Source organism: Vanacampus margaritifer, chromosome 20 (assembly GCF_051991255.1).
Source record: "Vanacampus margaritifer isolate UIUO_Vmar chromosome 20, RoL_Vmar_1.0, whole genome shotgun sequence".
Taxonomy (NCBI): Eukaryota; Metazoa; Chordata; class Actinopteri; order Syngnathiformes; family Syngnathidae; genus Vanacampus; species Vanacampus margaritifer.
The window spans coordinates 15,945,085-15,959,387 of record NC_135451.1 but is presented as its reverse complement, the minus strand read 5'-3'; the positions used below and the strand labels follow the sequence as shown (position 1 = coordinate 15,959,387).

Sequence of the window (14,303 nt, the reverse complement as noted above, 5' to 3'; positions counted from 1 at the left end):
CGTTGGGAAGTGTTTGGGAATGTTACATTTATTCATGAAGGGGAGTTAGGAATCAAACTATCAATGCTTTTACTCAACAATACGTATAGCTTTGCCCACATTATGCGCACTCCGTCTATTTTATCTTACAGTGTGAATTTATTTGCCCTTAAATGTCATGTGATTGTTTTATTTTCAGTCGCAATATGTTCGTGACTACGCCAGACACCCCCATTTTGTTTGGAGTTGGTACGTCCCAAGCGATTGGCCTACGCTAAGATGACAAGTCAGGAAGTGAAGGGCGGTGGTTGTGAGAAGAGCTGTGTCGCTGTCACCAATTTCCTTCTGTTCGTCAGGTAAATGATCATTTATCGACTAACATTCTAATATCTTCTGGTTCCTCTTATTTAATTTATATAAAGTGGTGGAAAATTGGTGTGCTTTGGTGTGGGGACGACGCACAAAAAAAACAATAACTGGGACGGTTAGCCTAGCTATAGTTAGCTTCTTACGACTGTCGTCAGTTGATTTGGACAATATGAGTAAATTACACGAAAACGTTATAGACGAACGGATTCTCTTTTAAACGTGGGCACGTGATGCAGGGACATGAATTTATGAGTGTGTGACTTAACCCGACGACGTTCTCGTAGCGTCGTGTTTTGTTTGTGTTGCTCCCGGCCACGGGCCGCATTCCTCTCAGCTTCTTATTTGCGTCGTTTTGTCGTTGATTCTTCCTATTTTAACAAATGACACGTTGAGAGTGACATACATTTTCCTTTTTATCGTGCGTAATATTGCACAAGTACGTGTAGGAGGTAAGTAGGAGAGATTTTTTTTAAAGCGCTTTAACCAAAAGTTCACCTGATTTCGGCTTCTTAATTAAACGAGAATATTCACAAAATGTCGAAGATTTTCATTTAGATTATTCACAAAATGTCGGAGTAGCTCACAGTAACGATTGTTTAGGCAAAATTGAGACAAACTGAGCGCTTTCTGGTTACTAATGTTTACCACCCAAAACTTACTATGACCTGGAAAACTCAAAAACAACTAAACCGGAAGTCAGAAATGTAATCGACAACAACGATATGTTCTATGTGCCTCCACTATTGTCATTACAGCATTCCGTTTTAGTTAACGTTTGTTGAATAAGAATTATTAGTCCACCCGTTTCCAGCCATCCAAAGAGGCTGACTATTTATGTAGCTACCTAGCATTAGCATTAGCAGTGCCCTGGAGCTCGTCTTGCTCTCGTCATGTAAACAAACTCAAACTGATATAATGTCCTGTTTTTTTTTTATGATTCGTGGATTCATTTTATTTTTATGTAGTTGCAGCACTAATTTTGTTGCTGTTATTGAAGATGAACTAAACCAAAACCGGTCATGAACAAAAAATGTGCTTTTCAAAATCTCCCTTTAGTTTGCCACTCTAAATTGTGCAATTTTTTGTCTCCACGTCACAAAAATAGGAATTAAATTGCCATATTGGACTAATGCCCTGAGATTGAATGAGAGCACTAAAACATGCCAGTAGATCCCGGCGTTCCTGTCTGAGCCTGTTGCAGCCCATTCCGCATATTTCCCCATTTTTCCACGAGCGTCTCGGAATGCTAAGCGTCCACAACGGAGACACGTAGCCTCATAAGGGCATCCGTGCGCACATCGTTAACTTGGAGGCAGCGATCGAGAAAGGTGGCCAACATTTCCATTTATAGCTCCGCCAGGGGACGCCGCTCGGGGCGGGGCGACCCGGAGACGGCGCCGTGTCAGTAACGCTGATCGGGAGCGGTTGACGTCTATCAACGTGTGTGTTTTGAATTTTGCGGCGCAGGGATCGAAAAGCGTCAAGATGTCAAGCAAACGGACAAAGGGGAAGACCACCAAGAAGCGCCCCCAGCGCGCCACCTCCAATGTCTTCGCCATGTTTGACCAGTCGCAGATCCAGGAGTTCAAGGAGGCCTTCAATATGATCGACCAGAACCGCGATGGCTTCGTGGACAAGGAGGACCTCCACGACATGCTGGCCTCGCTGGGTGAGTGCGCGCGCGTTTGTAGGCCGCGTCGGTGCCGCCAAGTGTAGAAACGTCCGTCAAGAATGTAGTTCTCACTCTGCTACATGTGTCCAAATTTTGGAGGAGAAAAAAAAAGCCCAAAAATTTATTTGGCGAAGGAGTGCATACTTGGGAATCGGGATATTCTGCCCGATAGGGAAAAAGCACATCTCCATATTTAAGATGAATGTAAAGAAACAGCGCAAAAGTCCGTTTTGTGGGGGGGGGGGGGGGGAAACTATGGAGTTGAGGTGCAACGAATAATTGACAACTAATTGATTATCTAACTTTAGCTAATCAATTAATCGTTTTGATAAGATTTTTAATTTGAAATTGTCCATATTTTAAAAATTTCAGCTTCTCAACAGTAAATATGCTCCAATTCCTGTAGATACGTTCAATGTTTTTTTTTATACTATTCATCAAATCAACAGATTAATCTATTAAAATAATCCGTAGTTGCAGCCCTGATGTTTTTCATATTGTAATACAATACAAACCTAAAAAAAAAAGTATTTTTTCTGCGGGGGAAGACCAGAGATGACGATTTCCTTTCGGTGGTGAAACAAAACAGATTATTCGTCTTCACATTAGGCAAATCTCGTCGAGTTCATAAAGTAACTTTTACATTTTGTCTGCGCTGGTTCTCAAGCCGCAGCGTTTTGAAAACCGGTTTGGCGAGCAGCTGTTTGTCTGTCTGTGTCGGCCGCTGGGCGTAAAACGTGACGCAAGTTTCTCGCCGTGCGCTTGACAGGGAAGAATCCCGCTGAGGACTACCTGGAGGCCATGATGAACGAAGCTCCCGGGCCCATCAACTTCACCATGTTCCTCACCATGTTTGGAGAGAAGCTCAACGGCACCGACCCCGAGGACGTCATCAGGAACGCCTTTGCCTGTTTCGACGAGGAGGGAACAGGTAGAGAAAAGGACAACCTTGAAGCGTCTCCGGGCGGTAGTGGACATAAACTGAATTATTTGCTTCAGGTTTCATCCCGGAAGATTACCTGAGGGAGCTGCTGACGACGATGGGCGACCGCTTCACGGACGACGAGGTGGACGAGCTCTTCCGCGAGGCGCCCATCGACAAGAAGAGCAACTTCAACTACGTGGAGTTCACGCGCATCCTCAAGCACGGCGCCAAGGATAAGGATGATTAAAGCCAAAGCAAAACAAAGCCAGCAGATTGTTTTCCCACTTTGTCAGCCGCGACCGCTGTACTGCCAATCTCAACTCTTCTGTAATAAACCGTTTTGTAAAGCACGCCGAAGCAATAATTTTCTGCTGTGTTGGACGCGCTATTGGGTTTATGATACTTTTTTTTTTTTGCATTTTATAATATAAACGTTTAAATAAAGCCCTCTATGTTGGATTGTTTTTGCCATGTGCTTCCCTTAAGCAACGAGTTCCAATAAATGGTGCGCTACTGTTGGTATGTCCCACCAGTTTTTGGTCTTGTCAAGTCTGGACAAGCTCGCGAAAAATGTGGAAGGAGTAAAAACGACACAAATGTAGTGCATTTTGTGACACACTTTAAACTTATGTTGGCTAGACATTAAGTAAATTATACATTTCATATGGAGGCAGCAAAAATACATGTACAGTTATTTGTATAATATACAGTTAAGGGTATAGAAATAAAACTGCCATAATTATGAATTAAATAGTAATACATGGGAGTACTCAGTTTACGGTGACGACTGATCTCTACTTAAGTCGAAACGCGCACCATACTCAAAACGCAGTACTAAATACAGTAAATTTATAAAAAAAAATATTGGTCACGAATATATAAGAAACGATTAACTGCAATTGCGGTAGTTTATGAAGTGACATTTAAACTTGAAATACAGTATAGTAGTCTACTCAGTCCCGTCGAATCATCTGTCTGACTTGTAATCACCTTTCATTTGTAATTGTCGCCCTCTAGTGTTGAAACGTTTCCATACAAGGAGGTGCGTTCGGGTGTTGTGGGGAGAAAACACTGTCGCCACTGTTTACGTTTTACAAAAAAAAGATGTTTGTTGTCTCCGTTAATTCAGTGAGCTACTTTATTTGCTTTTAAATATTTTGGGAAAATAGGTCAATATTTTACTTGCGTAGTGCGTGCATTACATCGTACAGCCGACTACCATGTTCCTGGCGATTGTCAGAAAAACGAACATCCATTGAACGCATCAAGCATTGTTACGGAACCACATTATGAGACGAATCTTCACCTACCATAGTCACTCACCTTTCGTCTTCTCATTTTTCCGGGCGACTGGAGGGTGAAGGTATGTAGTAAACATTTGATGTTCTTTAAACCACTTATGTCAATAAGTGTCAGTCTTTTTAAACGCTGGACATCCGCATGGACAGTGAGTGTCGCTAGTGTGAAGCTAGCAGCTAGGTTGCTAATGGCTAGCCTCAAGGTTGCTCGGGACGGCGTTCGACAAACTTTTGGGGTCCAGGGGAGAACGTTCATTTATTTATTTATTTTTACTTCAACATGTATCCCATGGTCGCGAGATGACGTGCACTGCTTCCACTTCCAATGTGGCTGCGAACAGAGGGGAACTTTGTTTATCCAAAACACAATGTTGAAACAGGGGAGCCATGTTTTACGAGTTTAATTCATTCATATGACATTAATCCGTTACAGCACCCCTCAAAACCGTTTTTGTGAGGTTTAAAAAAACAACCAAACAAGATAAATAGGCTGAATTATGTGATTTTTAAAAAATGGTCACCAAAGTTTTCCAAGTGTATTTATTCTGTAGTTTTTTCCTCCCCTTTTTCAAGCCAATACAGTCAGTAGCACTTTCTGGAGGCATCTTGGCGGAGATGAAATGCTGTTTTCAAGTGATTTGAGGAGCTTCATTCAGATCAGGAGTAACCAACTGGTCCAATTATTCTGAAACTGAGGAAAATGTACAGTATTTTCCATCTACTTTATGCTTGGTGTTTTGTCCCAAGCCACTGATAATCTTACTTTGTATTTTTCTTTGTGTGTTCTAGCGTGACAACATTGAGCCGAAGGTCATGGCGTTGAAGTTGGTCCAGAGACTACCACTGGTTTCCGTCTTCTCGGTGGCCCGGCCCGTCTGCGCCGCGTGCCCATGCAGGCCCGCGGGGCGCTGCATCCTCACAGGAGGCTGCCGCCGACTCCAGCTAACCGGGGGGACCAGGAGCCTGACCGCCGCCGTCCGGGAGCTGTCGTTTGTGGGGTCGCATGGGGACTCGGCACCCCGGTTCCGTCTGACCCAGCGGCACGGTCCCGCCGATGAAGAGGAGCGCGACTTCTGCAGCCGTTTGAGCTCCTGTTCGTCGTCGGCCAAGGTGTTTGACGTCATAAATGAAATGACAGGACATTTACATTTACTAACATTTAATTATTCATATTTTTAATTTAATTAGCATTTTACACACATTTTCGTAACATTATATTTACATTTGGTACATTAAGTTATTATTTTAGCTGAAATAAATTACATTCAATTGCTATTTAAAGATAATTGTATTAAATTTGCATTTAAACTCCCATTAAGATTACATTTAAATGTTTTTAAATTATATTTAATTCAAATTGCATTTAAATGACAAATTTCAATTAAAAAATGTTACATTTACATTAAGTTCAGATTTAAATTTCATCACATTAAGTTTGGTTTAAAGAAAATTCAAATTAAAACAATATTTGAATTTAATTAAGGTACATAAAAAAAATCCATTGACTTTGTTTTTAAATGAAATTCACACTTTGATTAAAGTCACATCAAAACTAAATTATGAAAAATTACCATTCAAATTATATTAAATATACAATTAAATGGAATCTCAATCTAAACTAAATTGTCATATTTAAATGTAATAACATTTTAAATAAATGTATAGTACATTCAATTATTGTGTAAATAATAATATTCAATTCAAATTTGAGTCAAATCGAACTCACATTGAAATGAAGTAGATGAATTCCAAATTTCTGTTTTGTCTCCGTGAAGGTTTTCAAGCTGCTGCGTTCGGCGACAACGCTGCCAGGCGGCGCGGCGGCGGCCGCCCTCCACCGCCTGGCCGACCTGGAACGGGAGGAGAGCGAGATCCCCTCCCTGCGGGACCCCTCGGTGCTGGACGACGCCGCCTTCCGACTCCTGTGCCTGCAGCTGGAGTGCGCCTCGCGCCTCTTGTCCCATTCCACTCTGGTGTCAGCGCTCCTGGCGTGCACGCGGCTCTACATCGACCCCTGGAGCACCCTGATGGTGGGAATTTTCAAAATGGAACTTTGGCACTGAAACGGGGAACTTGTAGCTTCTGCAGCTTTGTTTTCATGAGTGGCTGAGCGACAGCAACTCGTTTTGTTGCACTCCAAAATTTTAATTGCAGATGAGTAGCGTTGCAGCGTCACAGATGAACCAATGAATGATGTCATCTCATCAGCAAAAATTACTTACTCGAGTCAAATGCCAGCCAACCACCGCAAATCATTCCAAATGGTCATTTTACCATTGAAAAAGATGTAACGTTGAGGATGGAGTTGTAATGTTACTAAATATTTTATTTCAGTAATTGAGAAGCTGAAGTCGTGATATTACGAGACTACAGTCGTATTTTTTAAATGGTATTCCCATTTGAAGTCACAATGTTACAAGAGTAAAGTTGTAGTTCAATAAGATAAAAATAGTAATGTTATGAAAATTACTTTTTTTTAAGAGATCAAAATTATAATTGTATGAGAAGAAAAAAAAACATAATTTGTAATTGTACAAAAATGCCAACACAAAACAAAACAAAACAAACAAAAAATATGATTGCAATTTAAGTCACAGGTGCATAGAAAAGCTTAAAATATCATAATTTACATAAAAAAGTTATGTCGCGTTATAATCTGCTTTACAGTAATACTTAACTATTTTTAGGATTGTACTTGTGGATAAAAAGCAACTAACAATTATTTCAATTTATGATACATTTGTCGATTTTTTTTAATCAATCGATAAATCATAATAAAAAAATTTTTTTACCCTTTATTTAAAAAGTACAAGTACAAATTGCTGTGATTTCTTTTTTAGTGTGGTCTGCCGTTACGTCGTCAGAAAATCAGCCAATATGTTGATCATTCTTTTCCAAAGAGTTTTGGCAAATGTCTTATTTTGAAAGATAATCGGCCTGCTTTCATGGAGGATGAGACGCCTGACAATATTTACGGTTGAAAGACCGAAACAATCAATTGATTATCGATTCATTTGCTGATCACTGAGTTGTGGATTGATTGTTGCGCCTGCAATTTGCAACCCTTTGCGATTTCAGGTGCGTCTGTTGTCGGAGAGCCAGGAGAGGCTTGACGGCGGCGACCTGAGCGTGGCCCAGCTGTGCACCCTGGGCCGGGCCGCGTTGGCCGTGCAGGGCCCCGAGGGCGCCATGCTGGACCAGGCCGTGGCGCAAATCCAGAAAGCGGAACCCTCGCGCTGGAGCTTAGACGAACTGGCGGCCGTTTACCAGCTCCTGCGAGACGGCGCGGCCGTCGGCGGGAAATACCGCGACCTCCTGAACTCCATGCACGCCCACGCCGTGACGGCGACGCCCTCCATGGACGAGGCGGCCGTCAGCGGGCTGCTGGGCGCTCTGGTGGACCTGGAGCAAACCCAGGCCACGGCGCTGGTGATCCAGCTATGCAAGCAGGCCGTGCGCCACCTGCCCCGCTTCTCCGACGAGCAGCTGGCCGCCGTCCTCGCCGCCCTCATGCGCTTCGGCCACAGCGATCGCTACCTGGTGGAGGCGCTGGAGCGCCGCGTGTCGGCCTCCGCCTTCACGTGCCACCCGGAGACGCTCACCAAGGCCACGGAGTTCTTGGGGCGCCGGAGCATCCTGTCGCCGGCCGTGCTGGACGCCGTGGCCGAGAGCTTCGTGTACCGAGCCGACTCGTACGACACGGAGCAGGTGGCGCGGCAGATGGCGCTGTTCGGCAAGCTGGCGTACCTGCCGCCCAACGCCGGCGAGCTCTTCCGCAAGGTGGAGGACGTCCTGCGCACGCGCTTCTTGCAGTTCCAGCCCCGCACGCTGCTGGGCTTGCTGCACTCCTGCATCCTGGTGGAGCGGTTCCCCGTCAATTTCGTCTCCAAGGTGTTCAGCAACTTCTTCCTCCAGCAGCTGCAAGGTGATTCCAGTGGCAAACGGCAATTTGCCGTTCCGCGGGACGGAAAAGTTGTGCCGACATCTAATGCCGTTTGTCGCATTTCAGTGGAAGGGGACAGGATGGACCGTTTGGCGCTGGCGCAGCTGACTCAGCTCTACATGACTATCAAATTGGAGTGTCCCTTTTATAAGGTAGGGCTGCAGAGCAAAGTTATTTTAGTGAACGAAAACTCATGAAAAAATAAAATTCAAAAAAACAATTTAATGAATGAAATAAAATCGAAACAAAAATGCTTTTTAAAAAGCACTGTGCACAAGTAATACACATTAAAAATAAATAAATGAATAAAAAACAAAAACTAATATGAAACTAATTAAAGCTAAACTAAATCAAAGCATTTATTTTTTTAAACCCTAAAACTAATCATAACTAACAGAAGCACCCTTAAAACAAATTAAAACTAACTAAATTTAAATAACAAAACTATACATAAATAAAAAAACTATAATAACCCTGCTCCATAGACGGGTATGATTTTCATTTCATCTAATTGGGGATTCACTTCAGATTCTGTTTTTTAAATGCTATGACGACATCATGGATGGGAGGAACAAGCGCAAGGTGCAGTTGACCAACTTGCTGCCTAAACAGGCTGTCACAGAAATGAATGCTGCAAGTAAATTGGACAAAAGCAAGGCAGATCCCCTCAAGAAAAATGGCAGCCGTTACAAGAATCTTCAACTCATTCACTCGCAGCCATTTTCACTGAAGCAACCCCCTTCGCTCCCCGGCTGTTTTACTGAATTTTGACTGATTTTGCAAGGCCCACAGAATATTGTGTTCTATTGCTATTAAAACATGGAACCTATCAAAAGAAAGATTAGAGTCTCTTCTTTCATCAGTAATTGTTTTTTAGTATCTGTTTACGTTTTGCAGCAATTAGCATGAGAATATAGGTAAGTTTCATCATTATTCACAAACCTGTTGAAAACTGTGACAAAAACATGGCCCTAGCTGATCATTTATACTCTGCTACCACCTGCTGGTCGTTTTTTGTAATTGCTACCATTGCTTTAAGCGACCTCTTCGGGTCAGAAGCTGCATCAAAGCCTTCTTATGCTCTAGTATAATTAAAAAAAAATGTATACATACGTTTTTGGGTTTGAATGAGTCAACTCACTCGCGAGTGTGTGTTTTTTTTTTTCCTCTCTTGAGAAAAAAAACATGATGGCACCATTAATCCAGGCCCAACTTGTTTGCTGCCTAAACAAGCTGTCATATAATTTTTATGTGAGAAGAACAAAGCAAACAAAAATCCCCTGGAAAATGATGAATAAGACCATCTTAGACAACACTTAACCTGTCCAGGCCTGACTAGTGTGCTGCCCAAATGGGCTGTCTTAGAAATGAGTACTAAACAGGAGGAAGGCAGTTTAAAAGTGGCCCAACTTGTTTGCTACCTGAACAGGCTACCTGGAAAATGGAATCAGAAAATAAGAGGCATAAAAAAGGGCTGCTGTCCCTTAATTAATCCAGGCCCGACTATTATGCAGCCTAAACAGGCTGCCTTGGAAATTGAATCAGGAAGTTAAGAGGAGGAAATCAAACTCAAGCCACCTTGGAAAAAAATGTGTGTCAAGATCATCTTTTACAGGCAAGATAAAAGGATGCAGGCTCTCAAGGATTCCAGGCCTGACTAATCTGCTCCCCAAACGGGCAGTTGTTAAACTCCTCATTGTTTGCCGTCTCCTCAGGGCCCCAGGCTGCTTCCCAAGTACCGCGTCAATTCCTTCCCGATGCTGGAGACGGCGGTGAAGCCGCCGCTGTACAGCATGGTCAAGTCGGGCCTGGTGGACCTGCTCGGCGCTCGCTCCTACTTTGCTTCCAAAGTCTTGACGCCTTACTGCTACACGCTGGGTAAGGTCGCGTTTGGCGCCTCGCCTCCAGCAAGCGGGACGTGCGTTGATGTGCGACTTTGCTTGCAGATGTGGAGATCAAGCTGGACGAGGGCGGATTCGTGCTGCCCGCCAGCCATCAGGACGTCTCCAAGAGGTGTGTGCAAATAATTGGAATCTTTAGTAATAATTTGAATCGGCGTCATGATCCTAAATGTTACTTTAAAAATTTTTTTAATTTAAAATATGATAGAAAAAATAAAGTTCAAATTGAATCGTACATTTGAATTATCTTTATGTGGGTCATTTAAAATATGTATGGAAATCCAAATGTAAACAGTTTTCTTCAAAATGGAACAAAAAATTCTCACTTTTGTTTTCAAATCATAATTGATTTAAAAAAAAAATACAAAATAGTTAGACAACACTTTTGATTTGTAATTGTATATAAAAGCGGATGAAATTGTGTATGGTCAGGATTGCGCTGTGCATCGACGGCGAGCGGCGCTTCTGCAGCGACGGCAGGCGGCTCCTCGGCAGCGAGAGCATCAAACAGCGCCACCTCAGGCTGCTGGGATATCAAGTCGTTCAGGTAAACGGATCCGGTTGTTTTCAGGAGAATATTTGAGACTTTCTTGACGACGTTCTCGTCCGCTCCAGATCCCTTTCTACGAATTTGACCAACTGCACAGCAAGACCAGCGTCATGAATTACCTTCACCAGAAAATCTTCCCTCACAGCTACAGACTCAGCTGGTGACGACGTGGAAACGAAACAAAACGCTCGTTTGGACTACAAATAGTTCTATTTTTGCTGTACAGCTAAAACTGTGCAGGATGAGGGAAAAACACCGTTTGACATGCGGAACAGTTTGAAAAATACAATTTATTGTGTCCTGCTGCAAGAGAAGAGTTGCACCATCGATTAATATCACAATCATAAAGCCTTATAAAGAGAAAGCAGTTTGATCTTTTTTGGTTAAGTCCAAGGCAAGGAGTGTCAGTTGGATAAATAAGAGGCGACGGGTATGACACACGTCTGACAATTGTCTCGTTTATGTCGCGGGAATTTGAGGAAGGCCAAACTCGTCCACCAAGATGCCGTCCTGCAACAAAACAAGAAAAGACGCATGAGTGAGATCAGCGTAAAAATAAGCGCAAGAGTTTCAAAATTTCTGGTGGGGGGGGGGGGGGGTCGTACCCTGTTTGACTTGGAGGCGGGCAGCCCTTCGGGGATGGCCGGCACTGAAGACGCCTCGTCCAAGTAGGAGCTGTCATCGTCACCCAGGAACTCGTCTCCCAGCGCGCTCAGTTCTGCCCACCGCACAAACCACCGTTAATACGACAACATCGGATGACAACATTTCTTCATAGGGTGAGTACTTGAGTACTTTTACTTTATAGTCATTTGCAGTTACTACAAAAAAACAATTTTTCTATTAATGGTAAAAAAAAAAAAATGAATGGGCAAGTATACTTACTATCTTGGATGCTGCTTTTTAAAAATGTTGAAAAATGTCAAAAAGTATTCATGTTTATTTTATTTGATAAATTTAGTTTGTCGTTTACAAAATTTTGTAAAAAAAGTTTTAAATGAAACGACGTAAGTCAAGTGCAGTTATAAAAAAAATATTTAAAAATATTTAGTTTTTAAAATGCTAGTTCAGTTTAAATATTCGAATTGAATATTAAAAATACAGATTTTTCTTTTAGAAAATGTATTTTAAAAATTGTTTTTAGTGTAGTCTTACCACGTGACATACTGCTAAAAACATTTTTTTTATCACAGCAATTATGAAGATTCTAATTTTTTAAATTAAATTAAATTTGAAACCTAACAGAAAATGTAATTGATTAAAAATTTAACTACAACATTTAGATTGCAAGTTGAATCATTTTGTTAAAAACCATGCAAAAAAATAAAATAATTTATATATAAAAAAAAATAATAAAAATCACCCCCAAAAAGTCTTTCACCTTCCCAAGTGAATAGACAAATCTGAAGAGAAACTTCAGTAATAAAAGCGACGTTGAAAAATTTTTTTGCGACTGACCCGCCTCCAGGTCGTCATCGTCAATTTCCGGCGTTCCGTAGCTCCGGCCCAGCGCTTCCTGGATGTCGTTGGCGTCCTCCATCATGTCCTCCAGCTGATCTTGAATGTTCTTCAACAGGAAATAAAGAGCGTTAACGTGGTCCCTCCTGCTCGTTACTATTTAATTTGGGAGCTTAAAGTACCTCAATTTGATCAATTTTGACGTGCTTGTACGCTTTCTTCATGTCTTTCAGGCCGCCCTTCATGGCGTCCACCTTGAACAAGAAAACTCCACGTTAGTAAGCCACACTTGCACACATTCAAAGCGCTTGACTTTTTCCACATTTTGTTTTACTTAATAAAAACAAATCCTTTTACCCCCAAACTAATAATCTTCAGCTTTAGCTTGCAATACTTGCTGTTTTCACTCTTTTTTTTCCTTTTCTTTTTTTAAAATGTAGTGTTAAACAAATAGTGGGCCACCGCCTAGTGGCCAAGAGATGAATTACACCCAAAATAAATGGGATGCAGAACAATGACGGGACCAAAAAAAATATAAAATAAGTAGGTGGAGTGGACCGTAAACCTGTGGCCTGTGATGGAGGTGGGTGTACTCTATACAGTTGGCGAATGTATGGTCTTACTGTAGTTTTTGTGTCTTTGAGAGATTGAATGGTGTAGTTGGTTTGTTCCATGTTAAACGACTGCTGCATGAGGTTGTCTCGCTGACCCTCGTACCTGCAACGGCAATGATTCAAATTTAAATAAAGCCAAAACTAATCGTAATAATAAATTGCTGAAAAGTGGAAAAGGGCACTTACATTCTCTTCTGCTTCAGAATCCTCATGGCTTTCTGTTTGACCATGTTCTAGTGGTGGGCACAGAGAGGAACGTGGTCAAAAAACAAAACAGACATCGGATTGCGTTTGCGGGTTCACCTTTGATGGTCCGTCTCTCATCTTCTTCATCTGGTCCTTGTATTTGACCAGCTCGGCGTCCAATCTGGCGATTTTCTTATCCACAGACTCTGAACGGGCATCCACCTTTTCAAGAGACATATTGCGCATTTTCCAATCAATCAATCATTCTTTATCCAGAAATTAAAACCAATTGTTTTTCACTTTTCCATTACATCTCTCATATATAGGAGGAAAATGCACTACCATATGGGTTAATGTGAGAATAATCATACTAAAGAGCAGCACCAAATCATTTCTAATGGTATTCCCGTCTTGAAACATTCTTGTAGTTTCTAACGTAATTGGCATCCACACAACAAGATGCCAACCGTAGAAGAAGAAAACAAGCGCAAAGGTGCCACGAAACATTGAGGAAATCAGCACAGATGAGGCTATTTTATTTATTTTATTCCTCCCACAAAGACTAATTACGCAGCGATATTGTGATGCCACTGACAACCGTAATGCTTCTCTTCCCTAAATGTCATTTTCATAACATTTAATTTCGAAATATATGTACAATTTGATGCTAATGCTAGCTAAAAATAACCTCTTCCTCTCAAGCCACCTACAAACCTGTAGAACCGGTTTGTGCCAGTCTGCCGGTCTATCTCACCCAAAACTAAATACTTTCTAATATGGGTCATTATTTATATCTGTCAAAAATAATTACGAACAAGACAAAGACGCCGATTCACATCTGAAATGATGGTATTTTTTTTTAACCCATGACGTCAACGCCGCGTCGGTTTTTGCCGCTCGTCAATATTAATCGTGTGGTCAAATATGAATTTCACGTAAACACGTTCAGACTGACTAAATCAAACACGTCCTCGGTCATTTCCCGGTTGAGAAAACTTGTCAGAGTCAGGCCACACTTTTAAATGGCCAACCCCGGATCGTCTTTGTTTACTTGTTGGCAGGAAAGGTGAAAACACGGGGGAATATTGTACTTACGGTTCCGATGCAGTCCGTAAGGTTCGGTGGCGGAGCCTTGGGTTTTCCCATGCCAAAAATACGATTCATTTTGATACGAAAAACTAAGTTTTGCTCCGCGTTTAAGTTCTTTCGACGCCCGTCGTCTCTCTCCACCAGCTTGGAAACACCCGGAAATGTTGAAGGCGACGTCAGTGGCTGATGTCACCTAACCACGCCCATGGAAGGGTTTTTCATATTTCAGGTTTTTAGAAGCCGTATTTTAGATTTTAACCCTTTTTTTCAAGTTATACCTACCGATGTAATTGTCCTTTCGTTAAATTATAGTAAGATT

The 14,303-nt window shown here is 41.9% G+C and overlaps 3 protein-coding genes across 4 annotated transcripts; 2 read left to right on the top strand and 1 right to left on the bottom strand.

Annotated features, from left to right (window-relative positions):
- Positions 1-178: 178 nt before the first annotated feature.
- On the top strand, positions 179-3,463 carry myl12.1 (myosin, light chain 12, genome duplicate 1). The gene is made up of 4 exons (XM_077555111.1): positions 179-335; positions 1,816-2,017; positions 2,790-2,951; positions 3,020-3,463. The coding sequence occupies exons 2-4, from the start codon at positions 1,834-1,836 to the stop codon at positions 3,190-3,192; spliced, it is 519 nt and encodes a 172-aa protein (XP_077411237.1). The 5' UTR covers positions 179-335; positions 1,816-1,833; the 3' UTR covers positions 3,193-3,463.
- A 721-nt stretch (positions 3,464-4,184) lies between these two features.
- On the top strand, positions 4,185-11,001 carry fastkd3 (FAST kinase domains 3). 2 transcript variants are annotated; one of them, XM_077554465.1, is made up of 10 exons: positions 4,185-4,308; positions 4,817-4,945; positions 5,033-5,353; positions 6,019-6,273; positions 7,322-8,168; positions 8,253-8,338; positions 9,902-10,064; positions 10,133-10,199; positions 10,520-10,634; positions 10,703-11,001. In XM_077554465.1, the coding sequence occupies exons 3-10, from the start codon at positions 5,057-5,059 to the stop codon at positions 10,799-10,801; spliced, it is 1,929 nt and encodes a 642-aa protein (XP_077410591.1). In that variant the 5' UTR covers positions 4,185-4,308; positions 4,817-4,945; positions 5,033-5,056; the 3' UTR covers positions 10,802-11,001. The 2 variants fall into 2 exon arrangements, with proteins under 2 accessions (XP_077410591.1, XP_077410593.1); XM_077554467.1 differs by lacking the exon at positions 4,817-4,945 and having other exon boundaries at positions 4,191-4,308.
- chmp5b (charged multivesicular body protein 5b) lies at positions 10,909-14,158 on the bottom strand. Its single transcript, XM_077554469.1, has 8 exons — positions 13,991-14,158; positions 13,013-13,117; positions 12,896-12,942; positions 12,719-12,812; positions 12,278-12,349; positions 12,096-12,204; positions 11,243-11,355; positions 10,909-11,147 (listed from the first exon to the last, which is right to left on the bottom strand). Exons 1-8 carry the CDS (start codon positions 14,057-14,059, stop codon positions 11,097-11,099), a joined length of 660 nt encoding a protein of 219 aa, XP_077410595.1. The 5' UTR covers positions 14,060-14,158; the 3' UTR covers positions 10,909-11,096.
- Between the last annotated feature and the right edge of the window lie 145 nt (positions 14,159-14,303).

Excerpts from the sequence above, each read along its gene's own strand:
- myl12.1 (XM_077555111.1), top strand. The coding sequence starts at position 1,834 with ATGTCAAGCAAACGGACAAAGGGGAAGACCACCAAGAAGCGCCCCCAG. Across the intron at positions 2,018-2,789 it reads CGACATGCTGGCCTCGCTGG|GGAAGAATCCCGCTGAGGAC; the intron begins GTGAGTGCGCGC and ends TGCGCTTGACAG. Across the intron at positions 2,952-3,019 it reads TTTCGACGAGGAGGGAACAG|GTTTCATCCCGGAAGATTAC; the intron begins GTAGAGAAAAGG and ends TATTTGCTTCAG.
- chmp5b (XM_077554469.1), bottom strand. The coding sequence starts at position 14,059 with ATGAATCGTATTTTTGGCATGGGAAAACCCAAGGCTCCGCCACCGAAC. Across the intron at positions 12,813-12,895 it reads ATTCTGAAGCAGAAGAGAAT|GTACGAGGGTCAGCGAGACA; the intron begins GTAAGTGCCCTT and ends TTGCCGTTGCAG. Across the intron at positions 11,356-12,095 it reads CGATGACGACCTGGAGGCGG|AACTGAGCGCGCTGGGAGAC; the intron begins GTCAGTCGCAAA and ends TGCGGTGGGCAG.
- fastkd3 (XM_077554465.1), top strand. The coding sequence starts at position 5,057 with ATGGCGTTGAAGTTGGTCCAGAGACTACCACTGGTTTCCGTCTTCTCG. Across the intron at positions 5,354-6,018 it reads CCTGTTCGTCGTCGGCCAAG|GTTTTCAAGCTGCTGCGTTC; the intron begins GTGTTTGACGTC and ends GTCTCCGTGAAG. Across the intron at positions 8,169-8,252 it reads CTTCCTCCAGCAGCTGCAAG|TGGAAGGGGACAGGATGGAC; the intron begins GTGATTCCAGTG and ends GTCGCATTTCAG.